General features: G+C 32.8%; 2 protein-coding genes across 3 annotated transcripts; one reads left to right on the forward strand and one right to left on the reverse strand.

Moving 5' to 3' along the window:
• The first annotated feature begins 5,312 nt into the window (after positions 1-5,312).
• On the forward strand, positions 5,313-13,062 carry LOC133700885 (protein BREVIS RADIX-like). The gene is made up of 7 exons (XM_062124610.1): positions 5,313-5,747; positions 6,210-6,407; positions 7,682-7,839; positions 10,760-11,166; positions 11,347-11,476; positions 11,953-12,314; positions 12,636-13,062. The coding sequence occupies exons 3-7, from the start codon at positions 7,720-7,722 to the stop codon at positions 12,712-12,714; spliced, it is 1,098 nt and encodes a 365-aa protein (XP_061980594.1). The 5' UTR covers positions 5,313-5,747; positions 6,210-6,407; positions 7,682-7,719; the 3' UTR covers positions 12,715-13,062.
• A 3,048-nt stretch (positions 13,063-16,110) lies between these two features.
• LOC133699919 (uncharacterized) lies at positions 16,111-17,982 on the reverse strand. Of its 2 annotated transcripts, none has more exons than XM_062123440.1 (5): positions 17,754-17,982; positions 17,137-17,264; positions 16,825-17,046; positions 16,471-16,688; positions 16,111-16,395 (listed from the first exon to the last, which is right to left on the reverse strand). In XM_062123440.1, exons 1-4 carry the CDS (start codon positions 17,839-17,841, stop codon positions 16,488-16,490), a joined length of 639 nt encoding a protein of 212 aa, XP_061979424.1. In that variant the 5' UTR covers positions 17,842-17,982; the 3' UTR covers positions 16,111-16,395; positions 16,471-16,487. The 2 variants fall into 2 exon arrangements, with proteins under 2 accessions (XP_061979424.1, XP_061979433.1); XM_062123449.1 differs by having other exon boundaries at positions 17,137-17,252; positions 17,754-17,979.
• Between the last annotated feature and the right edge of the window lie 3,440 nt (positions 17,983-21,422).

A 21,422-nucleotide genomic window follows, 5' to 3' on the forward strand; every position in this document is an offset into this window, starting at 1 on the left:
TGCACCAGGGCTTGTAGCCCAGCGGCAGAGGCAAGGTTTTCTTGCCTCTGTCACCTGGGTTCGAGCCCTAGCGTGCACGCCTGTCACCCCCGCGGTATCTTACATGCCTACTGGGCTTGCAGGGTGTTCAGTGGGTCCGGGGATTAGTTGTGGTGCGCGTAAGCTGGCCCGGACACCCCGGGTTACCAAAAAAAAAAAAACTCACTTATATTTGCACACTGGATTGCTACATTGCTCTATAATATGTGGAAATCAACAATGCAAAATCTAGGTGCACCGAATTACAATATTATCCCTTAATTTTATAATTTTTTACAATATGGTCCTTCAATTTTGCATTTTTCTTATATTTGGTTCTTTTAGTTTTAATATTTATAATTTGATCCTAAACTTCATTTTGAGTATGTTTCAATCTCTGAATGTTGAGAGAAAAGTGAGAAACTCACCATGACAAAGAGAGGAGAAATAAAGGAATTGGCCAACTATATTTTGCTTTAAAAAAAACATTGATCCTGGTGTTAATGAATTCATATTGGAGAGGGGGTTCAATTGAGATAATTTTACTCTTTAATCATGCAAAAAAATTTGATTGAGGGTCAAAAATATTTCTTTTATTTAATTTGATTTTGAGGTTTTTTTACCAATTAAAGGGTGTCTTGGAATAGAAAATCACTTTCTTTAGATTTTTATGATTTTTAGGTTAAATGACTGAAATTTAGGCTTTTAAAGTTTAAATGACCTAGACTTTGATTTTCTAAGCACCAAAAGTGGTCTTAATTTGTTACAATGGTGACACTTCATCTACCTATGTAGATTATATACCATCTCATTTGTTTTAAAAATAATATATAAAAGGTAAACAACACGTCTTTTATTAGTGTATATGCCCTATAGCTAATCAATTGATTAAATATGACATTGATTTTGTTTATATAAAGATATATTTATTATTAATAAATGCTTTTTTTTTAATATTTATTTATGTTTGAATAATAAATCTAATATTTTATTAATGAATTTAGAGTAAAGATAAAGTTCATGGAATAAAAATATTTTGCAAGGAAAATTATAAAGTTGTTATAATTATGAGATTCTTATTGTATTAAAGCTTTATTCCTATATATTCATGGCCGACACTTTATCAATGCAGGATAATAAATCAATCCATCGAGACTAGCACATTTTATGTTTTTTTTTCTTTATGAAAGAAACAGTTGTTCTAATAAACTGAGTTATAAGGATACCTAGAACTAATATGTAGATACTTGTCAGATGACATGCATACTAAATTAACTCGCATGAGAATTTCACATGGAAAGATCACATATGTCTATAAAAAGGCTCATATGTATAACATGAACTATATAAAGGTATTTAAGTGATTAAGCGAAGATTTATTATTCTATGTGAATTATAAAAAAAAAATATTCTACATGTTCTTAAATAGTATTGATTGTAAAATTCTTGTGTAAGGTGTAACGAGATTTAAAAAGAGTTTCAAATATTATTTAAAAAACTAACAACTATGATTTTGAGAACAAATATAATTTAACAAAATAGACACTCTTCATGTTATAATATCGAAATTATAAATTCCTGATAAAATGATAATAATTACACTAAGAAATTGATCACTAAAAGATTAAGTCAAACAACTAATGATTTTTTAAAAATATTTGGGAGATCATGACATGTTGTTAAATATTGTATTTGATCTTTAAATATAAATCAATCGATTTATTTAATTGATAATTGGTTAAATGGTTTAATTTATTTTATTTAGGATCATGATTTATATTTGGATCAACATATTAGAAAACCTAATGGGTCACACACATAAGAACCATTTGTTAAAAATTAAATTAGGATAATTAATCAAGTGTCTTGATTGTAAATAAATTTCAGAAATTAAGGACTAAAATATAATTTATACATGAAATTATAATTTTAAACCTAGAAAAATCAAGCAAAGACTTGATTGCATAAATTTCTAAAATTATCCTGAAATAGTGTACGTGATATTATTAAGGATAAAATTGATATTTTTTTATTTATATGTTATTAGATTTTTTTTATAAATAGAATGTTATATCTCATATTTTATATACGAGTTGTGTAGTTATTTCGACAAACCCAACATCTTCCACCCAAGTTAAAAAAACCCAAGTGCGTGGCTTGTGACTAGTGGCTAGTTAGCACTTGTCCAATGTTTTAGGCCTTGAACATTTTTTATTTATTTAGTTTTTTTATTTTACAACAAAACCTTTAAATAAAATTATTAAAATGAGATATGAAAAATCATCCTATTATGCTAAATTTTCCAAATAAGGTTGGTGGGTTTTATGTCAAAATTTATAGTTGTTTTATGAATTAATTATATATGAATCTAATATTCAAAATTTTTTTAAAACATTTTATCTTAAATATTCAGTGAGAAAAAACATATTTTTATTATTTGTTTATTATATATTTTTAATATAGTTTTCTCAAACTAATTATTATTTGAATTTTTAAAAAATTGCATTTGAATATTAAATAATAATAAATTATATTTTTTATTTTTAATTGTGAATTCTTTTTTTATTTTTTCACAAATTAATTGTTTTTTTATTATTTCATATAGGTGCATAAAAATTATCAAGACATGATGTTTTTATTTTCTTTCATTGAAACTTGCGTTTTACATTATAATAAGTTTTATTATAAAATATATGTTCTATTTAAAAAATATGTTTTCATTAAAATAAAAACAAAAACTAAAGGAATAGAGAAAGAAGAGTTTTTCCTTAATAAATGCATTTTCCTCCTAAATTTAAATGATTATAACTCTTACAAATTTTGATTTTAATTACTTAAAGTTTTGTTAAAAAAACCACATTACTAATAAAGAAAGAAATATTCATAAAAAATGTATATATATAAGAAAATAGGGGTTTTGGCTCACATAATACATTTTTTCTTCATAATTTAAATCTTTTAAACTCTTTTAAATATTTATTTTTATTATCACATAATTATATATAAATTAGCTTTGAAATAATTCTTCACTCTTTCCTCCATTCTATAGTTTACTGCACCTATCTTATATTTAACTAGCTGGACTATCTGCCACCTATATTTTATATGTATTTTACATCTATCTTTTATTTTTTTATGAGATGATGGGGATGTTGGTTCATCTAAAAACATTTCAATCCTGTCCACCAGCATTCTAAATCTGTCATCAAGTATCCCATGCCTATTTACAAGGGTTTCAGATCTATCTAAGTGATGTTACTCTTATATATATATATATATATATATATATATATTACAAACCCGTCATCAAGTTCGACGAGTTAAAGTGATGTTCTAGATTTTTTTATGAGTACTTCAAACTTTTTTACGAGCTAAAATAATTATTAGATAAAGTTACATGTCATGAATATTATTTAATTTTAATAAAATATTATGTTATATTAATTGTTGATATAATTTTGTTACTTATGATTAAAGATATTATATCAATTGTATTTTAATATTAAAAAATTAATTATTTGAATGGTACAAATGTTATTTTTTTAGGCAGGGAGTTAAGAAAAAATTATCCTAGAATGCTGCTGTAAAAAAAATCACAAATATTATCTGTGATCAAATATTTTAGATTCATATATATATATATATATATATATATATATATTAACTATGTTATTTAACTAAAATATTTTTTAAAATGCGGTAAGTTACCGAAAGAGTCATGGTTCCTCATCCTGCAAATATCTCACGATCAAATCCCAGCCTTACAATCTCTCTCTTCGAGCATTTCATGGTTTCCAACTAATCGCACCATGCCACCTAAGCTAGATACCATACGTAAGAGATCCCCTCTCCTTACATCAGCTAGACATGCGGGCCTCGCATGTCCTCATTTACCACAACCATTTCCTTAATCAAAATTTCTCTCTTAAAATATTTTTTTTAAAGGAATTTATTGTGTGTTAGAACAGTTTTTTTAGTTTTTTTTCCTTCTCAATTTTTTTTAATAAAAACTTGAAAAATGTATTCATTTGCTAAAAAAAATGAATTTTTATAATACGAAATACAATAAAACTAAAACTATTTTTTTTTATAAAAATCAAAAGCATAATTTCTGAATATTTTATATTTTTGAAAATATAATTATATAATATTAATTATATTTTATTTAAATTAGAAATTATAATGAAAAATTTTATCGTTAACTAATTTTTATGTTAGATTTATAATAAAAAAGTAAATTTAACTAAATATGAGAAAATATATAATTTTTCTATTAAATTTATGAAACCAACTAAATATAAAAAAATATTTTAAATATTTTTTATTGACAATAGTACTTGTATATAAAGAAAGAAAGTGTATTGATCATGTGTTTTTTTTATTTGAAAATAATGTGAAAAATTTATATTGAAAAACTATAGAGAACCTTTAAAATGCGTTTTTCAAACTCAATATAATTTTAAAAAACTAGAAAACTATATATTTTTTTAATTTTCAAGATGAAGAAATATTGTATCTAAAAAGTAAGTTCCAATTTCCCTTTTTTTATTTTAATTTTTTATGAATTGGAGTATTATTTTGTTTCTAAACAGTTACTTAACTATTTTATTCACCGATTACAATTATATCTATCATATGATCTAAATAGAAATAGACCAAACTATTTTAAATAGTGCTTTATAACATAAATAAAATTATTGCAATTGTATATTCATTCATGTTTATAATTAGGATATTGATAATAACATTTTAAAAATTTTCAAGTCATCCTAATTATATTATATTTTCATTTAAAAACAAAATTAGTTTGGATTGAAATATAAATTAATTTAAATATATCTATTATTATTAAATAAAAAATTTAACCAATTAATTTTCCTTTTTTTAATATAATAAAATGATATTCTTGGGTCTATGTATATTTATGTTAGTGTTTGATTATTATCTCATAAATAATAAAAAAGAATGTGCTTGAAAATATAAAAATTCATTTTAAAATTATTATTTTTTAGTTAAACATATATTTATTTTTTTATATTTATTAAGGTACTACGACAAAGCTTTTGTAATCATGAAGTGCGTAAATTAATTTAATCCTTCATAAAAAAAAAAAACTAGAAAAGAAAAAAGGAATTTTAACGTGATGGTCAACAAGTTTAATTTGTTTTTTTTTTATTCAACGACACAAAAGTAATCATTATCCTCCGTGGACACACCTTAACCGTTGGGTAACGTCGGAATTTGACGGCGTCAAGTCGCGTCTCTCTTATATAAATACGAGGATTCCCAGTTGTTCCTTTCCCTTGTCTGTAAGTTTCTCATTTTGAATACTCACGAAAGATTAGTTGAAACGTACTAAATCCGGGAGGGAAGCTCCAAATCTGATACATTTCGCCGATATATCATTTCACTCTTCTAGCAAGCAACCCGGCTATTATTATATAGCAAGAAAGAGTGTTTTTTGTTTTTTTTTGTTTTTGAGTTAACACTAAATCATCAGCGAAATTAGAGGGATTACGGGTGGTGGCAGTGAATAGAAAATTGATTACAAGGATTTTATGCTATCTCTTTGTAATCTGTTAAAAAAGGAAGAGATTCAAGGAGAGCCAAAAAGATTGCTGTTTTCTATATTGGTTTTGTCTATCTCATTTGCAAGAACTTGGAGGAGCAGCTGCTAACTCTCACAAACAACAGAAAATCGGTTCTTATGAGATAAGAGGTTGATGAAGGTAAGAATTTTTATTTCGTTTTTATCTGGGTTTTTTTTCTTCACTGGCCCGCTACCAAAAGCATAGCATTTTGATTTTTATTTCCTTACCTCGTTTTAAAGATTTTTGATTCGTATATTCTGAGCAAGTAGTTTCATCATCGAGTAGTTGGATGTCTTTTAATTCCTCATATTTTCCTTTTTTTGGTTTTTCTTTTTGAACTTTCTTAGCAACCAAACAGAGCATGACTTTACTATTTGTATTTCTTGTCTCTCTCTCTGTAAGTTGCTTGCTTTTTTGGTGATTTAGACTCAAACCCATCCATTTTAGTCGTAGAATAAATCTCCAATCGTGCTGCTATTATTCTTCAAGAACCATTTCAATGTGGCTTTGCTTGTCGTATATGCTTTTTTCTCTTTCTGTGCTATTTGTTTTTCGTTAGGTAGTAAAGAATTTGACTGATTTAATGTTGTTTTATTGCAGTATATATGGTGAAATTTGAAAGGAGCTGAGAGTAACAGAGATAGATTTGAAAGAAAGCAAGAGTATTATATCTATCCGGGAACAAAAGCACTGATCAAGATTTATGAAGACCAGTACTTGTATAAAGTAGACAGCTAAGAACAACAGCAGCAGCAGTTGAGTGTTTTATTTTTCGGGGGGAGGGTCATCTTGCTTTGGGTAAGTCGTTTTCAGAATAATAACGATGCAGTTCTTCATTTCTATTTTTTATTTTTTTTCTTTCTCATGTTTTATGAGGGCATGAAAACAAATATGGACGTTGCTCACTCTTCCCTTCTTAAATATTCCATGTCTCCCTGTCTATTCAACTACCGCTTTCATCATTCCTACACACTACATTTCTTTTTGGTTTTCTTTTTCTTTTTATCAATCTCTTCTGCACGAGTTGATTGACCCTTCATATTGCTTTTTGAGTTTTTCTTTTGATCTCTCAGAGATTATATATATTATCGATGGGCGTTGCTGTCTAGTTCATATGATTCACTGCTCTCTGGTTTTTTTTTTTTAAAGGGCATGTCAGAAACTTCGTCATACACAAACTTGATTCTTTATTAGATTAGACCACTTTCAAATGGGGCTATGTCCCCATTTTGTTTTCCTTGTCCATTCTTGACTCACTGTTTTATCCCAACATTTTCCTTCTTTCTATTTTGTTTTAGTTTCTCCGATCCCGAGCCTCCCTTTATCTTTTTGGCCTTTTGTCCTCCCCCCAAAAAACGCATCGTTTTCCTTAAAACTTGAGAACAAAAATCAAATCTTTAAATTCTTTCTTCACTTCATTTGATTTGCAAGTCTCCATGATTAGTTTGTCTTTTTTCCCTTTGGTTTCTGGGTATTTCTCATTGTTTTTTCTTTTTTGGTCTTAAACCTGGCGGTCCTTTTCTTTTTATTTTTTCCCTATCTGCCTCTCCTTAAATAAATAGTAACATATGCAGTAATATACACTGAAGTTAGGGCCCATATAAGGCAAGTGTGCTTCTTCAAATATGGATATTAGAATGTTCTAATATCTGATCAATTTGACCTCATATTCCCTTCACACAACCCCCCCTTCATGGCTGCAATGGTAATTTGACTGTTGCTCTATCCAATCAAATGCCACTGTCTTTCTTGGACAGAGTAGCTCATACACCCACTTGGAGTCTTGCCAGTTGCCGTAGACGAAATCTGTAGATTTTTGCTATTGGAGGTGGAAGGAAACTGCCATGTGAAATAGTAAAAAACCACTGATGTTAAAAAATGCAGCTACAGTTGATGTTGATTTGATGATCACATGCTGTAAATCTGTGATTTTTGTTAAAGATTCTGGTCAAACGCATCGCCAACATCATTTTCACTTTGTTTCTGAAAACAGTAATAAAGCAAGAAACAAAGGCGATAGATTTAGAAATCATTGTCAGCATAATGACAAGTGAATATTATATCATTTGCAGGGTTCAGAACTAAAAATAAAAGCTAAAGAGGAGAGAAGATGTTTACGTGCATAGCGTGCACCAAGCCAGCGGCGGAGGATGGACGAGGAGAAGAAGGAGGAGCGCGTGGAAGTGGCACCCCAAGTACGAAAGAAGCCGTCAAAAGCCTCACTTCACAGGTTCAAATTACTCTTATCCCTTACCTCCTCAACATTATTATTTTAAAGGCTAAATTTCATTTTTATCTCTATAAATCCACCGATTTCCCACCTATGTTCCTACAATTTAAGATTTTCCAATGTTCTTTCTCTGGTTTTTAAAAGTTTCAATGTTGTCTTCCGTAGTTTAAGGTCCGCAGAGTTTAATGTCGGTTTCGACATTGTAATCTAACAATGAATTTAGTAATTTTTAAATTTTTTATTTCAAATTATTTTTTTAATATTTTTAGATTATTTTAATATTAAAAATAAATTTTTAAAAATTAAAAAATATTATTTTAATACATTAAAATAACTTTTACAACATTCCCAAAAAATTCCTTAATTAGCTAGGAAAGTTTCAGTTTTCTGAAATCAATTTCCACTAACATACATGAAAACAAAACGAAATAATTGGTTTATTATTAGATGTCATTAGCTATTCATGATGTGTTTAAAAGCATGATTGAGATTGTTTTTCACAGTATTTTTTACTTATAAATATATCAAGATAATATTTTTTTATTTTAAAAAATTATTTTTAATATTAAAATGATTTAAAAATATTGAAAAAATATTAATTTAAAAAGAAAAATAAAAAATTTTGAACGTTCCCAAACGATCCTTTAATGATAAGGATAAAACTTGAAACTTATCATTAACTACAGAATTAGTGTTGTTGAAAAATCTTAAACCATAAGATATAAATTCCTTAAGGCAAAAACCATAGTTTATAATTATAATAATTATAGACTTTCACACTCTATAGATGGTGTCTCATGTGCTTGCTTTTATTTTCTCTTTTCCTTATTTACGTAAAGAAACAATATTATAAGTGGTGATTGATATAGTGGGGTCCAAGTGTGAGAAGGGGAAGGGACCATCTTTTCCTTTTTTTTTTTTTTTTTTTTGGCATCTTTCACGTTTACACATGGCTGTCTACGGTCTCCTCATACTATCAAAATCTAGTATTTCAGGTATAGTAAAATAAAAAATAAAAAATAAAAAATATTGCTTGCTGACTTGGAGACACACCCTTCCAGTTCCTCTCTTTCTCGCTCCTCTTTTTTTTTTTTTTTTTTAATTTGAATTTGGAAAATTATTTCCAAAAAGACTGCCATTATTATTATTATTAAAACAGATTTTCATAACTGTAAAACCCTATTCAACTTTATGGAGCTATGGGCTGGTTGAACCTCTGCAGACCTTGTACCTCCTCCACAGCAGCTGTCAGAGCTGAAAACTCAAAAGCAGTGTTTCAGTAAAATGACAACATCGCCAAATCTCTCATAGAGAATCTCACAGGACTGTAATGTAAGGCTTTGTTTAGAGTGGTAGCTACCCCATCGGACCACGTTTTATAGCTTGGTAGCGGTGACATCACTTTCACCACGAATGAGGCTAGCTCATACCATTGGGTTCTTGTTGAGACCTTTTGTACTAGCAGATGATATTCTAGTTCTAGTTTAGAAGTCAAATGATTCTAGGAATTTTGGGTTGACCCACTGCTAACACACTTTCAAGCTCTTTTATTTGAAAAAAAACCTGAAATGCTCTCTGAACAATGAAGTTAAATTTTTAAAAATACCCATGACATTGTACTGGCCATGTTTGCCATGGAATACGAAAATGAAAGACAGCATAATAACCAGCATATTTTCCCACATTGAGCAGCAGTGGGGATCTTTACGAAAAGATTGATGATATTTACGAAAAGACACTTAGATGTCTTTGATCCGACCCACCATTGAATTCTTGTCGTTCCACTGTAACTCAAAAGTTGGATATATATCATATAATAGTATGGATAAAGGAAGAATCTGCCTGCTCTGTTAATGGGCAGTGAAATGAGGCCAGCGTCCATTAGTGTGCAGCACAAAAGTACATAATCATTTCAGATTGTGCAAGACCATTAGAGTTGGCTCCTGTTCTTACCTTGCAGTATTCACCACTGCAGATTTTTTTGCGTGTAAAAACTCCGTTTTCCGCTTTCTGCTTTCTGCTTTCTGCCCGTGTCTGCCTCCTATCCACGAGTACAGGCCAGTTAACGTTTATTCATCCAATGAGATGGTTCAGCGTCCCCTTTGCAGGCATCTTCTGTGATGGGCAATATACTTCATTTTGCAACGAAGGCACCTTGTTCAAATGAGAAATAATTGCTGTAGGCTTGCTTGCAAATTGCTCCTTCATGCTTGCTCTGGCCACCATAAGTTGCAACATCAAATCTTGCACCGCCAAATATAATAACTATTTCAACGAACAGGAACACACACACACAGAAGTGTGTATATATATATATATATGCGCGTTAGAGTCATTGATTGTGCTAAGTAGGCAGAAAGGTCTTTTGCTGCCATTTATATTGAGGCATTAGACTTTTTACTGTAAGGAGTAGCAATACCTTAGGATTTCATTTCTTCTCTGATGAAATTGCCGACTAATTGCCGGCATGGTTAATTGGTTTCACAAGGGACTTTCTGTTATGTCTTTCCTGAGACTCCATGTTCACAACAGAAACAGGCACCAGCTACTATATCTGTAAATCAGATTCAACCCCTCTGATGTGTCTGTTTTTATTCTGATCTTTTGCCAAATGTTTTAGAGTATCTGTGCAGATGCATCATTATCTTAGCATTTTATGACTGTCTATATAAAGCAACCTGGTGCTTTCTTTAGGCAGAGTTATATTCAGGATTTATCTATGTGCAGCAAACATATTAAAATATAAAATGATTTTAAATTGCCCATCCTTTTCGTTACCTCCCTTAAGTTTTGTTCCATCGCAATTTTTATTTCTGTATTGAAAACTTTATTGCGCAACTTCCAAATATTTCAATTTCTTTTATAGAATGATATAGTTCTTTTGCAATTCTAATCAACCACGCATTTCAATAATGTTCAGATCAAGGATATGGCACTAAAAATGTCTGGTGCTTATAAGCAATGCAAGCCCTGCACAGGTCCCAGCAGCTACAAGAAAGGACAGCGACCTTACCCTGACTTCGATGCAGCTTCAGAAGGGGTTCCATACCCCTATTTTGGAGGTGGAAGCTCAAGCTCAACCCCTGCATGGGATTTTACCACTCCCAGTCACCGTCGAGGTGCCAGAGCTGAATCTAGATTTACTGCATTGTACGGTGGTGACCGGACCCCTGGACGAGCAGAGTCTATCTCAGCACAGTCTTGTGATGTGGTGCTGGAGAATGATGATGAGCCTAAGGAATGGATGGCACAGGTGGAGCCAGGTGTTCACATTACTTTTGTGTCTCTCCCTAATGGAGGAAATGATCTAAAGCGTATTCGCTTCAGGTGTGTTTCAGTTATCTTTAACAATCTGTCTTTTAGCTCCAAACAGATAAAAATGAACTACAAAAAAATTAGAGAATCCTTGTAATAGGGTTTTGCAAGTGAACAGAAAAGAAATTACAATAGCTTAAGTTGGCTTGTGTAAGCGCAAACTGACATTACTCAGGCATTTGGGTTTTGAAGCCGGGAGATGTTTAATAAATGGCAAGCTCAGCGATGGTGGGGCGAGAACTACGACAGAATCATGGAGCTCTATAATGTCCAGAGATTTAATCAGCAAGCACTTCACACTCCCCCAAGGTGTGAGGATGAGGTAAATCTCTTCTATCTTAACTTGCTGCTTAAAAGATTCTCTAGAAAAAGTATATCAAGGTTTTGAGTCAAAACGATTCCATTCCTGTTTATTTGATCATGGAATGTTTTTTCATAATCATGTTTAAGCCTTTACCATTCCAAAGCACTGAAGGTTGACATTTCCTTTACCTTCCTTGTAAAGCTTTAATGAGCTTATTATGCATGAGACTTTCCTCCTCATTGCTATCAACTTGAAACAGCTGATGCGACGTTGGAAAATAAATGTCATTCCAGAACTTAAATTGAAAGATAGTTTTGGACACGTTATTGCAACAAATGCCTGTTTCATGCTTTCCCTCTTCTTTTTATCCAACTAAGAAAATATCCTTTTGTTTTTTCACACCACTACTTCTATCTATTGAAACTCCTCGTTATCTTAAAAAAAAAGTCCACTTCTTGAAAATTTTACTGACAGAAAATTGTTTTTTAAATCAGCAAAGAGATTCTTCCTACTCAAGGATGGAATCTGCAAGGGAAAGCCCTATGGCTCCATCGTTTACTCCAAGAAACTACTATAAACCTTCTGGAAGTAAAGGCTATTTCCCACCTGACACTATGGATCAAGGTGGCAACCAGCGCTACCACCCTGGTTCAAGTGGCTATATGGGACCAAAAGGCGAGGCATCTTCAATAGATGCATCACGGACGACAACATCATCGAGGGATGAGCCTTCTATTTCAGTTAGCAATGCCAGCGACGTGGAGGCAGAATGGGTTGAGCAAGATGAACCAGGGGTTTACATCACTATCAGACAATTAGCCGATGGCACTAGGGAGCTCAGGCGTGTTAGATTCAGGTAATGGAAATCCTTGATTATTCACATCTCATGCTGCATCTTTTTTGGTGGCTGAAACTATTGAAGGAAAACTTCACTTACATGAGCACCACCAGAAGCATATACAACATGAAAAATAAGATTTAAAAATGGATTTATTGCTTGTTAAAATCAAAACTATTTTCATATGAAAAATGTTCTTCTGCTTTTCCTTTTTAGCTGGTGGTATGATTTTGTTTTCATTGGATGGCGGTATACTTCTTGTTAACCAAGTTTGATGGCTCTACCTTACATAACGATTATATTTCGTTGACATTTTGTCTTTCTATTTGATGTTCACAGCCGAGAACAATTCGGAGAAGTGCACGCGAAGTCATGGTGGGAACAGAATAGAGAAAGAATACAAGCTCAATATCTATAAAGGATGATTTTACATAACCTAAATTGCTGTCTAGTAAGGAATTCAGGGTGCAGCTGGATATCCTCTCCACCCCCTAAAGAAAAACAAAACTCATATTCAGTTTTGTTTTTCACGGATGCTTTTCAAGTCTTTACAGAGAAATGGACTTGCCACCACCTTGGATGGTTATACCACTGAACTAACGCTATTTCTTCACTCTAAGAACCAAATCATATTGTACCATCACTTGTGGTGACGAATTCATTTTTTGTAATGGCACATTTCCCTTTGGATGTCCTGATGTGCCCAATTTTTGTCTCTACTGCTGTCCTGATTACAAATTAAGCACACCATTTAATTTTTAGGGTCTCCTTTGATTTCTCCCTCCTGGAAGACTAGTACTAGTCTTTGGGCTTTTCTGGGGTTGTTCGGCTCTCAAATCACTTATCAGAGTTTTGTTCTCTGCAACACACTTTTTTTTTTCTTCTTAACTAAAGGAATGGAATTGAGATCATTTGTTGTTAGAATGGTTGGTGAGCGCCCCCATAGAAATTGCAATGCTGTTGAAACCACCTGCAACCTCACTTTTCTAAATGTGCACTGTGCATGCAAGAAGACTGCAAACACAATCGAAAGCTGACGTCTCAGTACATTTTAATGGAGAGCAATTCATTGATTTAAATCGAGGCCGTCGGGTGGTGAATAAATTACAACCAATTAGTAACTTCAAAGCAAGCGAGAACTCTGGTAAGGTACGTGGATGTGGAAAGAGTTTCTGTCTCGCTTGTTGTCTGTTAAAACCTTAGCTGAACAAACAACCTATTGACGAACGTATAATCATTAAACCAGGTAATCTTTTTATGCTTCCATTTTAATCTCTTCCCCTTTATCAATTTATCCAGTTCTTTTTGTCTAGAGAAATCGTATCATTACCCTCAGGATTTGGATCATCTTGCTTTCGTGGCAGAGATAGAAAATGTTCAACTAATTGATTTGCTTTGAACTTTTTGAAACTCATCTATATTAACTCATTTGGTGAAAGGCATCCCTTTCTGCTATTTTCTCAACCCAATATTACAGCAAGCAAAGACCAAGGCTAGACCTCAGAGAAGCCCATTTTTATCAATATAGAAGAGAAGGCGCGAAACCAAACTTCAGAAAGGATTGTCATTCCCTAGGGTTACAGTTCTGATCTCCAGGCTTCCTCTTGCTGGTCGGCTACCTAAGAACTCGTGGTATTACATCCTAGAAAGACTTAAAAAATTCTGACATACAAGTAGAACAATGTAAGCAAAGTACTGTCAGCTTTCTAAAACAATCCTGCCTGGCTGAGGAAGCAAAACTTTCCTCAAGATACGAAAGCGAATTTGTCGACATAGTGGGCAGGTGGTTGAAGATTATAGGGCGGCTTCAAATGCATTCCCAGAGCTACTTGTTACTACCCTGACTTTCTCACTTTTCAAAAAATCAAGACAACCACCATTAAGCGACTTCAGATGAGAGAGACTGCCATTGAAAAATTGAAAGGATGGCCAACAAAAACCACTCCAAAATCACCATAAAAACTAGTCGCTTGCGTTTGGAGAATTTCAGTAAGGATTTGCTAGAATCTATTGAGCGAATTCAGTTTAAGGTTAGCCACTTTTCTTAGTACAGTAGATTTTCAAGTATGACAGATTTGTTTAGAGCGACTAATGGGTTTGGGTTTCCCCTCACGAGGATGCTCGAGTGTCTTACGATCCCTTGCAGGACCCTATAATATGAGTAGGGGCCTAAATGATACAAAGGGGTTGTTATGTAGCGAAACGAGGGAGTCGACAACCAAGCATAACATTAACTACTTCGGCAATCAAGTCTGTGAATTATAATCATGGATTCATCGGTGATCAAGTGTTGGCTGGTTATGTTAGATTGGTACGCACAAAAGATGCACTTAAGTCGTTCGATGAATTGCATGAGTAAGACTTGTTCTCCTGGAATTCCTTTGTTTTTGGGTTTTCTCGCCGGGAAAATTTGGGAATTTGCTTGGAATTGTTTTTTAGGATGAGATTTGACATGGGTTCGAAACATAATGAAGTTACTGTTATTCCTGTACTTTCAGCTTGTTTTTCAGGATGCTCTAGGCAGAAATTCTTGTCCTCCTGGCCATGGAAGTAGAACGTAAGCTCGTCACCGCCCATGAACCTTCAATCCTGTCACATAGCTCGAATCTTGTCAAAAATCTAATTGTTAGCTAAGAGAACATGCTGTAATGTGATAGTTTTTGTTTTGTTTTTTTGCACATCCATTAAAAAAATTATTTGTTTAGTTAAATGGTTTATGCATTTTATAATGGATCTCATGTATAATTATATTTTAAATTTTAGTTTTGTAGAAGCTAAAATGAACTATTTTTAATTAATGGTGATCTACTTTTTATTTATTTTACATGCAAAAATCTATCTCATAATAATTTTAATTAAATACATATTGTTTTTAAATACTTTTTAAAAAACATAATTAAAAATATTTTTTAACTACAACTACAAAAATTATCATAATACAAAACATATACTAAGAATTTCATGTTAGTATTGTTTTTTATTTACATATCTCTTGTAAATAGTAAATAATAAGATTATTAGCCTACGTTGTATTGTAGTCAGATTATTATTTTTTAATTTAAAAAAATATCAACGCATTGCCAATGCATTTTTAAGAAATAATTTAATCATGAAATCAAAATATAATGCAAATTAGACATTCTTTTTAAAGATTGACTCGGCGACATATTCAATGTCATTTTAAAAAAAAATTAGATGGCGACATGCTGAATTAATTTAGATTAACCTATTAAATCAACGACTCGGGTCATGAAACCGTAAAACACTATAGAAAGTAAGTCAAAATCAATTATAAAATGTCAATCCGTAATTATACAATATTAAAGGATAAACTTGAAAAGAAATATTAAATTAAAAAAAAACTATATGGGTAAACTCGAGTTCACTTGCCAAACTTATAACCCAAATCATAATATCAAGATAACATAATAAAAAAAAATAAAAAAATTATAAAATCTAATTTTAACCAACCCAATATTAAAAATGAAATAAAAAAATAAATCAATTAAAAAAATAACAATAAAACAATCCAAGCAAAAAAAGGCTAACCTTTTAATTTGATTAAAAGAATATATATATGGATAGTAGGTTAAAATTTATGATTATGTCATCATTAAAATTATTTTGGTGCCATTTTCAGAAATCATTTTAAAATGAAAATATAAATTGTTAAAACGAGGTTGAACTCTCTAATAGAAATGTTGATCAATAATTTATTAAATTAGATGTATATGTTATCAATATGATGATCTACCCATTAAAGGATATAGCATGAAACAAAAAGGAAGTAACTAAAACCTTACCAGGACCAGCATTAATCAATAGGGGAGGCGATTGATAGAAAAATTAATCTTGAGAGTTGATGCATAGATAGATAAAACAAGCGTGACAAATTCAAGCAGGCGCCAGCATTTATTCGCCGGCAAACACAACACCAACACGGAAGACCTTTGATTGTTCTGCCGCAATAAAGCCATCTTCTTCCTCTTTTCCTTATTCGTCGAAGGGTGGAAAGCAGAGGAGCGCCATCAAGATAATCTATAGTACGATCGGCATCTAATAAAAGCAGTCGTGCAACCCGCTGCTATATGTGGCACTCCTGCAATACAGTTAATTAGATGGCAAGTTATTTGTCTAAGATATCGTTAATTAAACTGGTAAATAGACATGTTACCTTATTCAGCTTCATCCTTAATTTCCAGGGTGCCTCTCATTTTGTATCATCCTGCAATAAAACTCATTTTGCAATTCCAGCAGCCTGTTTTCGTTTGTTAACCTCAGATGCTCTTCCAAGAGCTGTTTCTTTTCTTGCATCCTGGGATCCTGGATATTGACGTTTTCTCTCAATCGTGCAACTTCATCACGGAGGCTTTTAAGTTCATCGTGGCTTGCCTGTTCGGGGAATAAACATCCAAGCAGTATAAGATATGATTGTTTTGATTCCTGAACTATATCTGGTGATAAAATAAACTAAATATATGAGTGTATAAACAAGTAATTAGTAAGGCCTGGAATATAAAATATTTACAATCTTTTCGGTTAATGCATCCAGACGAATTATTTGGTGGTCACTAATACGTTTCAAGTCGTGATTTTCACTTTTAAGTTGATCTATCACATTTGCTGCTAATTCCAGGTTTGGACTCAATATGGTATCTTTTTCCTTCACCAGGGATTCATTTTCATCCTTCAAGCGTGCATTTTCTACCGCTTGCATCTTCAATTCATCCTCCTGTCTTTTCTTGTCTTCCTGCATATATAATATTAAACGACCAGTTTTTTATGTAGCGCAGTACTACTCAAGAAAATAAATAGATTAATTAAGAAAAAAAGTGAGTACCCTACAACGATCGCGATATGCTTTGTCGTAACCTTTCTTCCTGTCGCGTCGATCTTCTGTTTTGGGTACTGATGTGGTACTTGTTCCGGCAGCCGTGTTATCAAATTGTGCCTTTGCTGCATCCAAGACTGTTGAATTAGGACAGTACCACAAGACAAATCAGAAAAATGAGCTGATGGGGGTGGTCCTGCTGCTGTTTTCTTTTCACGCTAAGTTTTATACATGCAGCATATGGAAATACTCAGAAAAAAAGAGAGAGAGAGCACTGCAGTTATAATTACAGCCGCTACCGGGTAAAATTGTTTGGTAGCTACAGCGTCATTTCTTATAACTTTGTTTTTTTGTCTTTTTTTCTGTTTTCTTTTTTAGTTTTTTTTGTGAGGGGGCGAGTTAATTTTATGAATCTTGAATCAACTAGATTCGGCTTATAAGTTTGGGTTCATGTTCATACCGCCATGCCGAAAGTCTCAAAGGCACAGCATCTTGATTTGGAAAATTAGAGGCGCCAATAAACCAAAGCAAGATAAAAATACAAACCCTTTATCAAACAATAAAATAATTAATAAAGATACACAAGCTACTGCTGCTCCTAGTATAAATGATCAGTTATTACTTACAGGAGGTATCTCCAGTGGCTTCCTGGATGCACCTCTCCCACCTCCATTCCCAGACCGCCTCTTGATTATCAAAATGATCAGGATTCATCGCTAGCTCTCTAATGAATTCTGAAATTCCCTGAGCGTAATGTTTAATATACGGTCTCAAAAACCAAGCCCTGATAAATCAAGACCGGGGAGGGTTTCTGATCTGTAGTTGTGAGTAGTAGTCATTGACGAAGACTTTGTGCTAAGAAATAAAAATGTTGCTTGAAGGGTCCCCCACGTCTATATCAGAAGGTTAGTGGAAGACTTCGGTCTTTCATTTTGTCGTGACATTGGAATTTGGACTTGTTAATATTGTGGTTGTTGTTATTGGCGAAAGGAAAAAAAGAAAAGAAAAGGGGGGCAAACCTTAAATTAGGTATCAAACTATAATTGACTTTATATTTATTTGCTGGAATGTATTCTCTTATAAAGTATTTTTTTTTAATTCTTTCATGTATGATTATATTGTGAAAAATTCATTAAGGAAATTCATTTTCGAGTTAAGGAAAAACATAAATTTATATATATATATATATATTAATAAAATATTTTAAAATATAATATTATTACGAAATAATAAATTACTAATATATTTATATATGAAATAATATATTAAGATAATTAATATACAACATAAAAGTATATTAGTGCATCTAATACTTTAAATGTTCAAATACTTTAATACTTTCATAATATTATTAAAAAAACACATTCAAATACAAAACATGGTATATTATATGGTAATTATACATTTTAAATCATATAAAATTTGTTATAAAATTAGGATACCATAGGGAAAAAAATTATTTTAAATGTTCTTCAATTACCAAAGAATAATTATATGTCTGTAATATTATATTTGAAATATTTATATTATATGTATAGTTATATTTTATAAAATAAATGATATAATAAATTCTTTTTTTCCCTACCATTACACTTTTTATATCTTTTTTTTTGTAAGTGGACAAATAATTATATTTAATGTTATATAAAAAGCTTAAAAAAATTAAAAGATTTTCAATTATAGGTCTCAAATATGCCCAGTCGGTAGGTAATCACTTTTGCGTAGTTTATTGAGTTGGAAACTGTAAGCTTCATAGTCTCCATGCTAGAATGGAAAAGTTTATGGTTCTAGCATGCTTGGATGTTCAGCTATTTAAACATAAAGACATACAACATTTTCTACGTCAATCAGAGAGATAAATTAGCATCCAAATCATGCAAAATATAGAGATATATGTTTTCCCACCAACGAGAATGAAGTCATGCATGCATATATAATCACGTATACGTACAGGAGGAATTAATTTACAGCGTGACAGTCGGGCAAGGAATAATGATGGATGGTACTTGTCATAGTGTCGAATGTGCACGAGTTGCACGCTTCGGCTGGCTGGCCAAAACAAGGCCTAAGGGTGCTGGCAGCCATGCCATCAGTGCGAGAAATCGGCAGCGCAGATTTATACGGTTGTAGGTTCGTCAAAGAAAAATCGGCAGCGAAGATTGTTGACGAACATGGGCTGGACAAGGGACTGTCCAAGCCTCGTCAGGAGGTAGGCTGACGAGAATTGGGGCTATCACAGAATTCGGCAGCGTAGGCAGGAGCAACCTGCACGCATATGCGAATTCGGCAGCGCAGGAATTGGCAGCCTGCACGCAGATGCGGATTCGGCAGCGCGCAACAAATTGTGCAAGTCAGGGACTCGACTGGGCACGATTGGAAACTTGGGCGAAGGACTGTCCAAGGCATGGGAAAAGAGCTCTAGGCGCTGGGACGCGCCAACGAAGGCACACTACCTAGAATTTGGCAGCAATGGATTGCGGCAGCCTTGCATAAGCAGAAATGAATTCGGCAGGCAGCATGCAATGGTCTATGCGAGTCTTTGAGCTTGTGACTTGGCATGGACGTGGGACTTAGGTGATGGACCTTCTAAGTCAGCAGCTGACGCAGCAGAAACTGGCAGCTGGGGCTGGCAAGCAGACAACCCGAAAATGGGGGAAGTGGCAGCTTCATGGGAGGCAGAACGTGGGAGCATAACTTGGGTGCTGTCCGGGCCACTATGTCCTGAAAACATGGGATAATGGGTGTGAGGTAGTGCTCCACCATGTCCTGAAAACATGGGAGCGTAGGGGACAGGTAGTGCTCCACTAGGTCCCGAAAATGGGGGATAATGGGGAGGAGCCTTTGCAGCTCCTTTGCTTGTCTATAAATACAAGATGCAACTCTTGTGTGTGGGGAGAGCATTCGGGTGAGAGCGTTCCAAATGTAGAGAGCGTTCGGGTGGGAATGTTCAAAATGTAAGGGCATTCGGGTGGGGATGTCCAGCATGTAGGGGCATGCAAGAACACTAGTTAGAGGTAGCTTGTGTAGCATGTAATCTTTGTGCATAGCACACATACGGATTTGTGTATAGTTTCCTTTGTGTATGAGATTAATAAAGGTTGGGAAAGAGTTCCTGTAAAGCTTGTTGTGCACTATGATTGTTATTCTTGCTTGTGTATTCCGCTTGCTTAGTTACTAGGCAAACACGAGTGGGAGTGGCGAGAGAAGGCTGAGTCTAGTGAGGGACTAGGCTGCCGCACGAGTTGAATTTTCTTGCGAAAAATTACCCCCGTGACAGTACCCTTAAACAAGGGACTGGAATATTAGTAGATAAAAAAAGTCAAACTAAAAACCATAAATAATCATAGCTCTTTACACCGATCCACTTTACCAACTCATGGCTGGGACTGGAATTCCTCTTCGAATATTTGCTTGTAACAATGTTTAAAGGAATTTAATTAGTATTCCATACGCCATATTTGAACCCTGTGGTTACTTATATGATGGCCACTAGAGGCTTACATGGTCGTTAACTTCAGGGCCTATAGAATTAGTCGAGATACACGTAAACTGACCTGAATACCCACATTAAATTAAAAATAAAAATCTATGTCCACTAGCTGTACAGGAGGCAAATCAATGAAAAATGTAAGCTTTGGAGCGGAAAATTGCAACCCCTCATAACATATCCTTGGGACCTTGGGCATTTCCTTACGACGAAAATGCTAGCAACAAAAACTTGAGATGAGTTACAGAATAATTGATAACCCTGAAAAAATCATAATCACGGACCTTTTTTCTTGCAAAGAAAACGAAATTTGCACAGAGAGGAGTTAGGATCGTCGCGTTCAGACAATATCGTCTAGTTGCCATATTTCTTGAAAGATCGTGATCCCCGGAAGGAATTAAATGACAGGGAAGAGGAGTCAAGATGTTTTTCCATATCGTGGACAGGACTGAGATTCGGATTAAAGTTGTCAATTTTGTTTTGATAGGTATTTTATATTTTTAATTAGAATGAAATGTTTTAGTTTTAAAGTATTTTGACGTGTCGTTTTGGGGTTGTACTGTTCATGTATATATCAACTTATATTTAAAATATTTATAAATAGTTAAAATTAAATAGATCTTTAACTTAAAATAATTCAATTTAAACAAAATATCAAAATATATAAAAGTAAAATATTTTAACACAAATATTTTAAATATAAAGTTAGGTCAATGTTATCAAGACTAATAGAATCTAAAGCATCCCTTGTTTTGCTTAAATTCCTACAAAGTATAAACATGAAAAAAAACAACTTGAATATAAACCA

The sequence above is a fragment of the Populus nigra genome, chromosome 1, assembly GCF_951802175.1.
Source record: "Populus nigra chromosome 1, ddPopNigr1.1, whole genome shotgun sequence".
NCBI lineage: Eukaryota > Viridiplantae > Streptophyta > Magnoliopsida > Malpighiales > Salicaceae > Populus > Populus nigra.

Coding starts and splice junctions, on each gene's coding strand:
- LOC133700885 (XM_062124610.1), top strand. CDS start 7,720: ATGTTTACGTGCATAGCGTGCACCAAGCCAGCGGCGGAGGATGGACGA. Junction 11,167..11,346: donor CTAAAGCGTATTCGCTTCAG/GTGTGTTTCAGT, acceptor TGGGTTTTGAAG/CCGGGAGATGTTTAATAAAT. Junction 12,315..12,635: donor CTCAGGCGTGTTAGATTCAG/GTAATGGAAATC, acceptor TGATGTTCACAG/CCGAGAACAATTCGGAGAAG.
- LOC133699919 (XM_062123440.1), bottom strand. CDS start 17,841: ATGAATCCTGATCATTTTGATAATCAAGAGGCGGTCTGGGAATGGAGG. Junction 17,047..17,136: donor CATATCGCGATCGTTGTAGG/GTACTCACTTTT, acceptor TTATATATGCAG/GAAGACAAGAAAAGACAGGA. Junction 16,689..16,824: donor ATGCATTAACCGAAAAGATT/GTAAATATTTTA, acceptor TTCCCCGAACAG/GCAAGCCACGATGAACTTAA.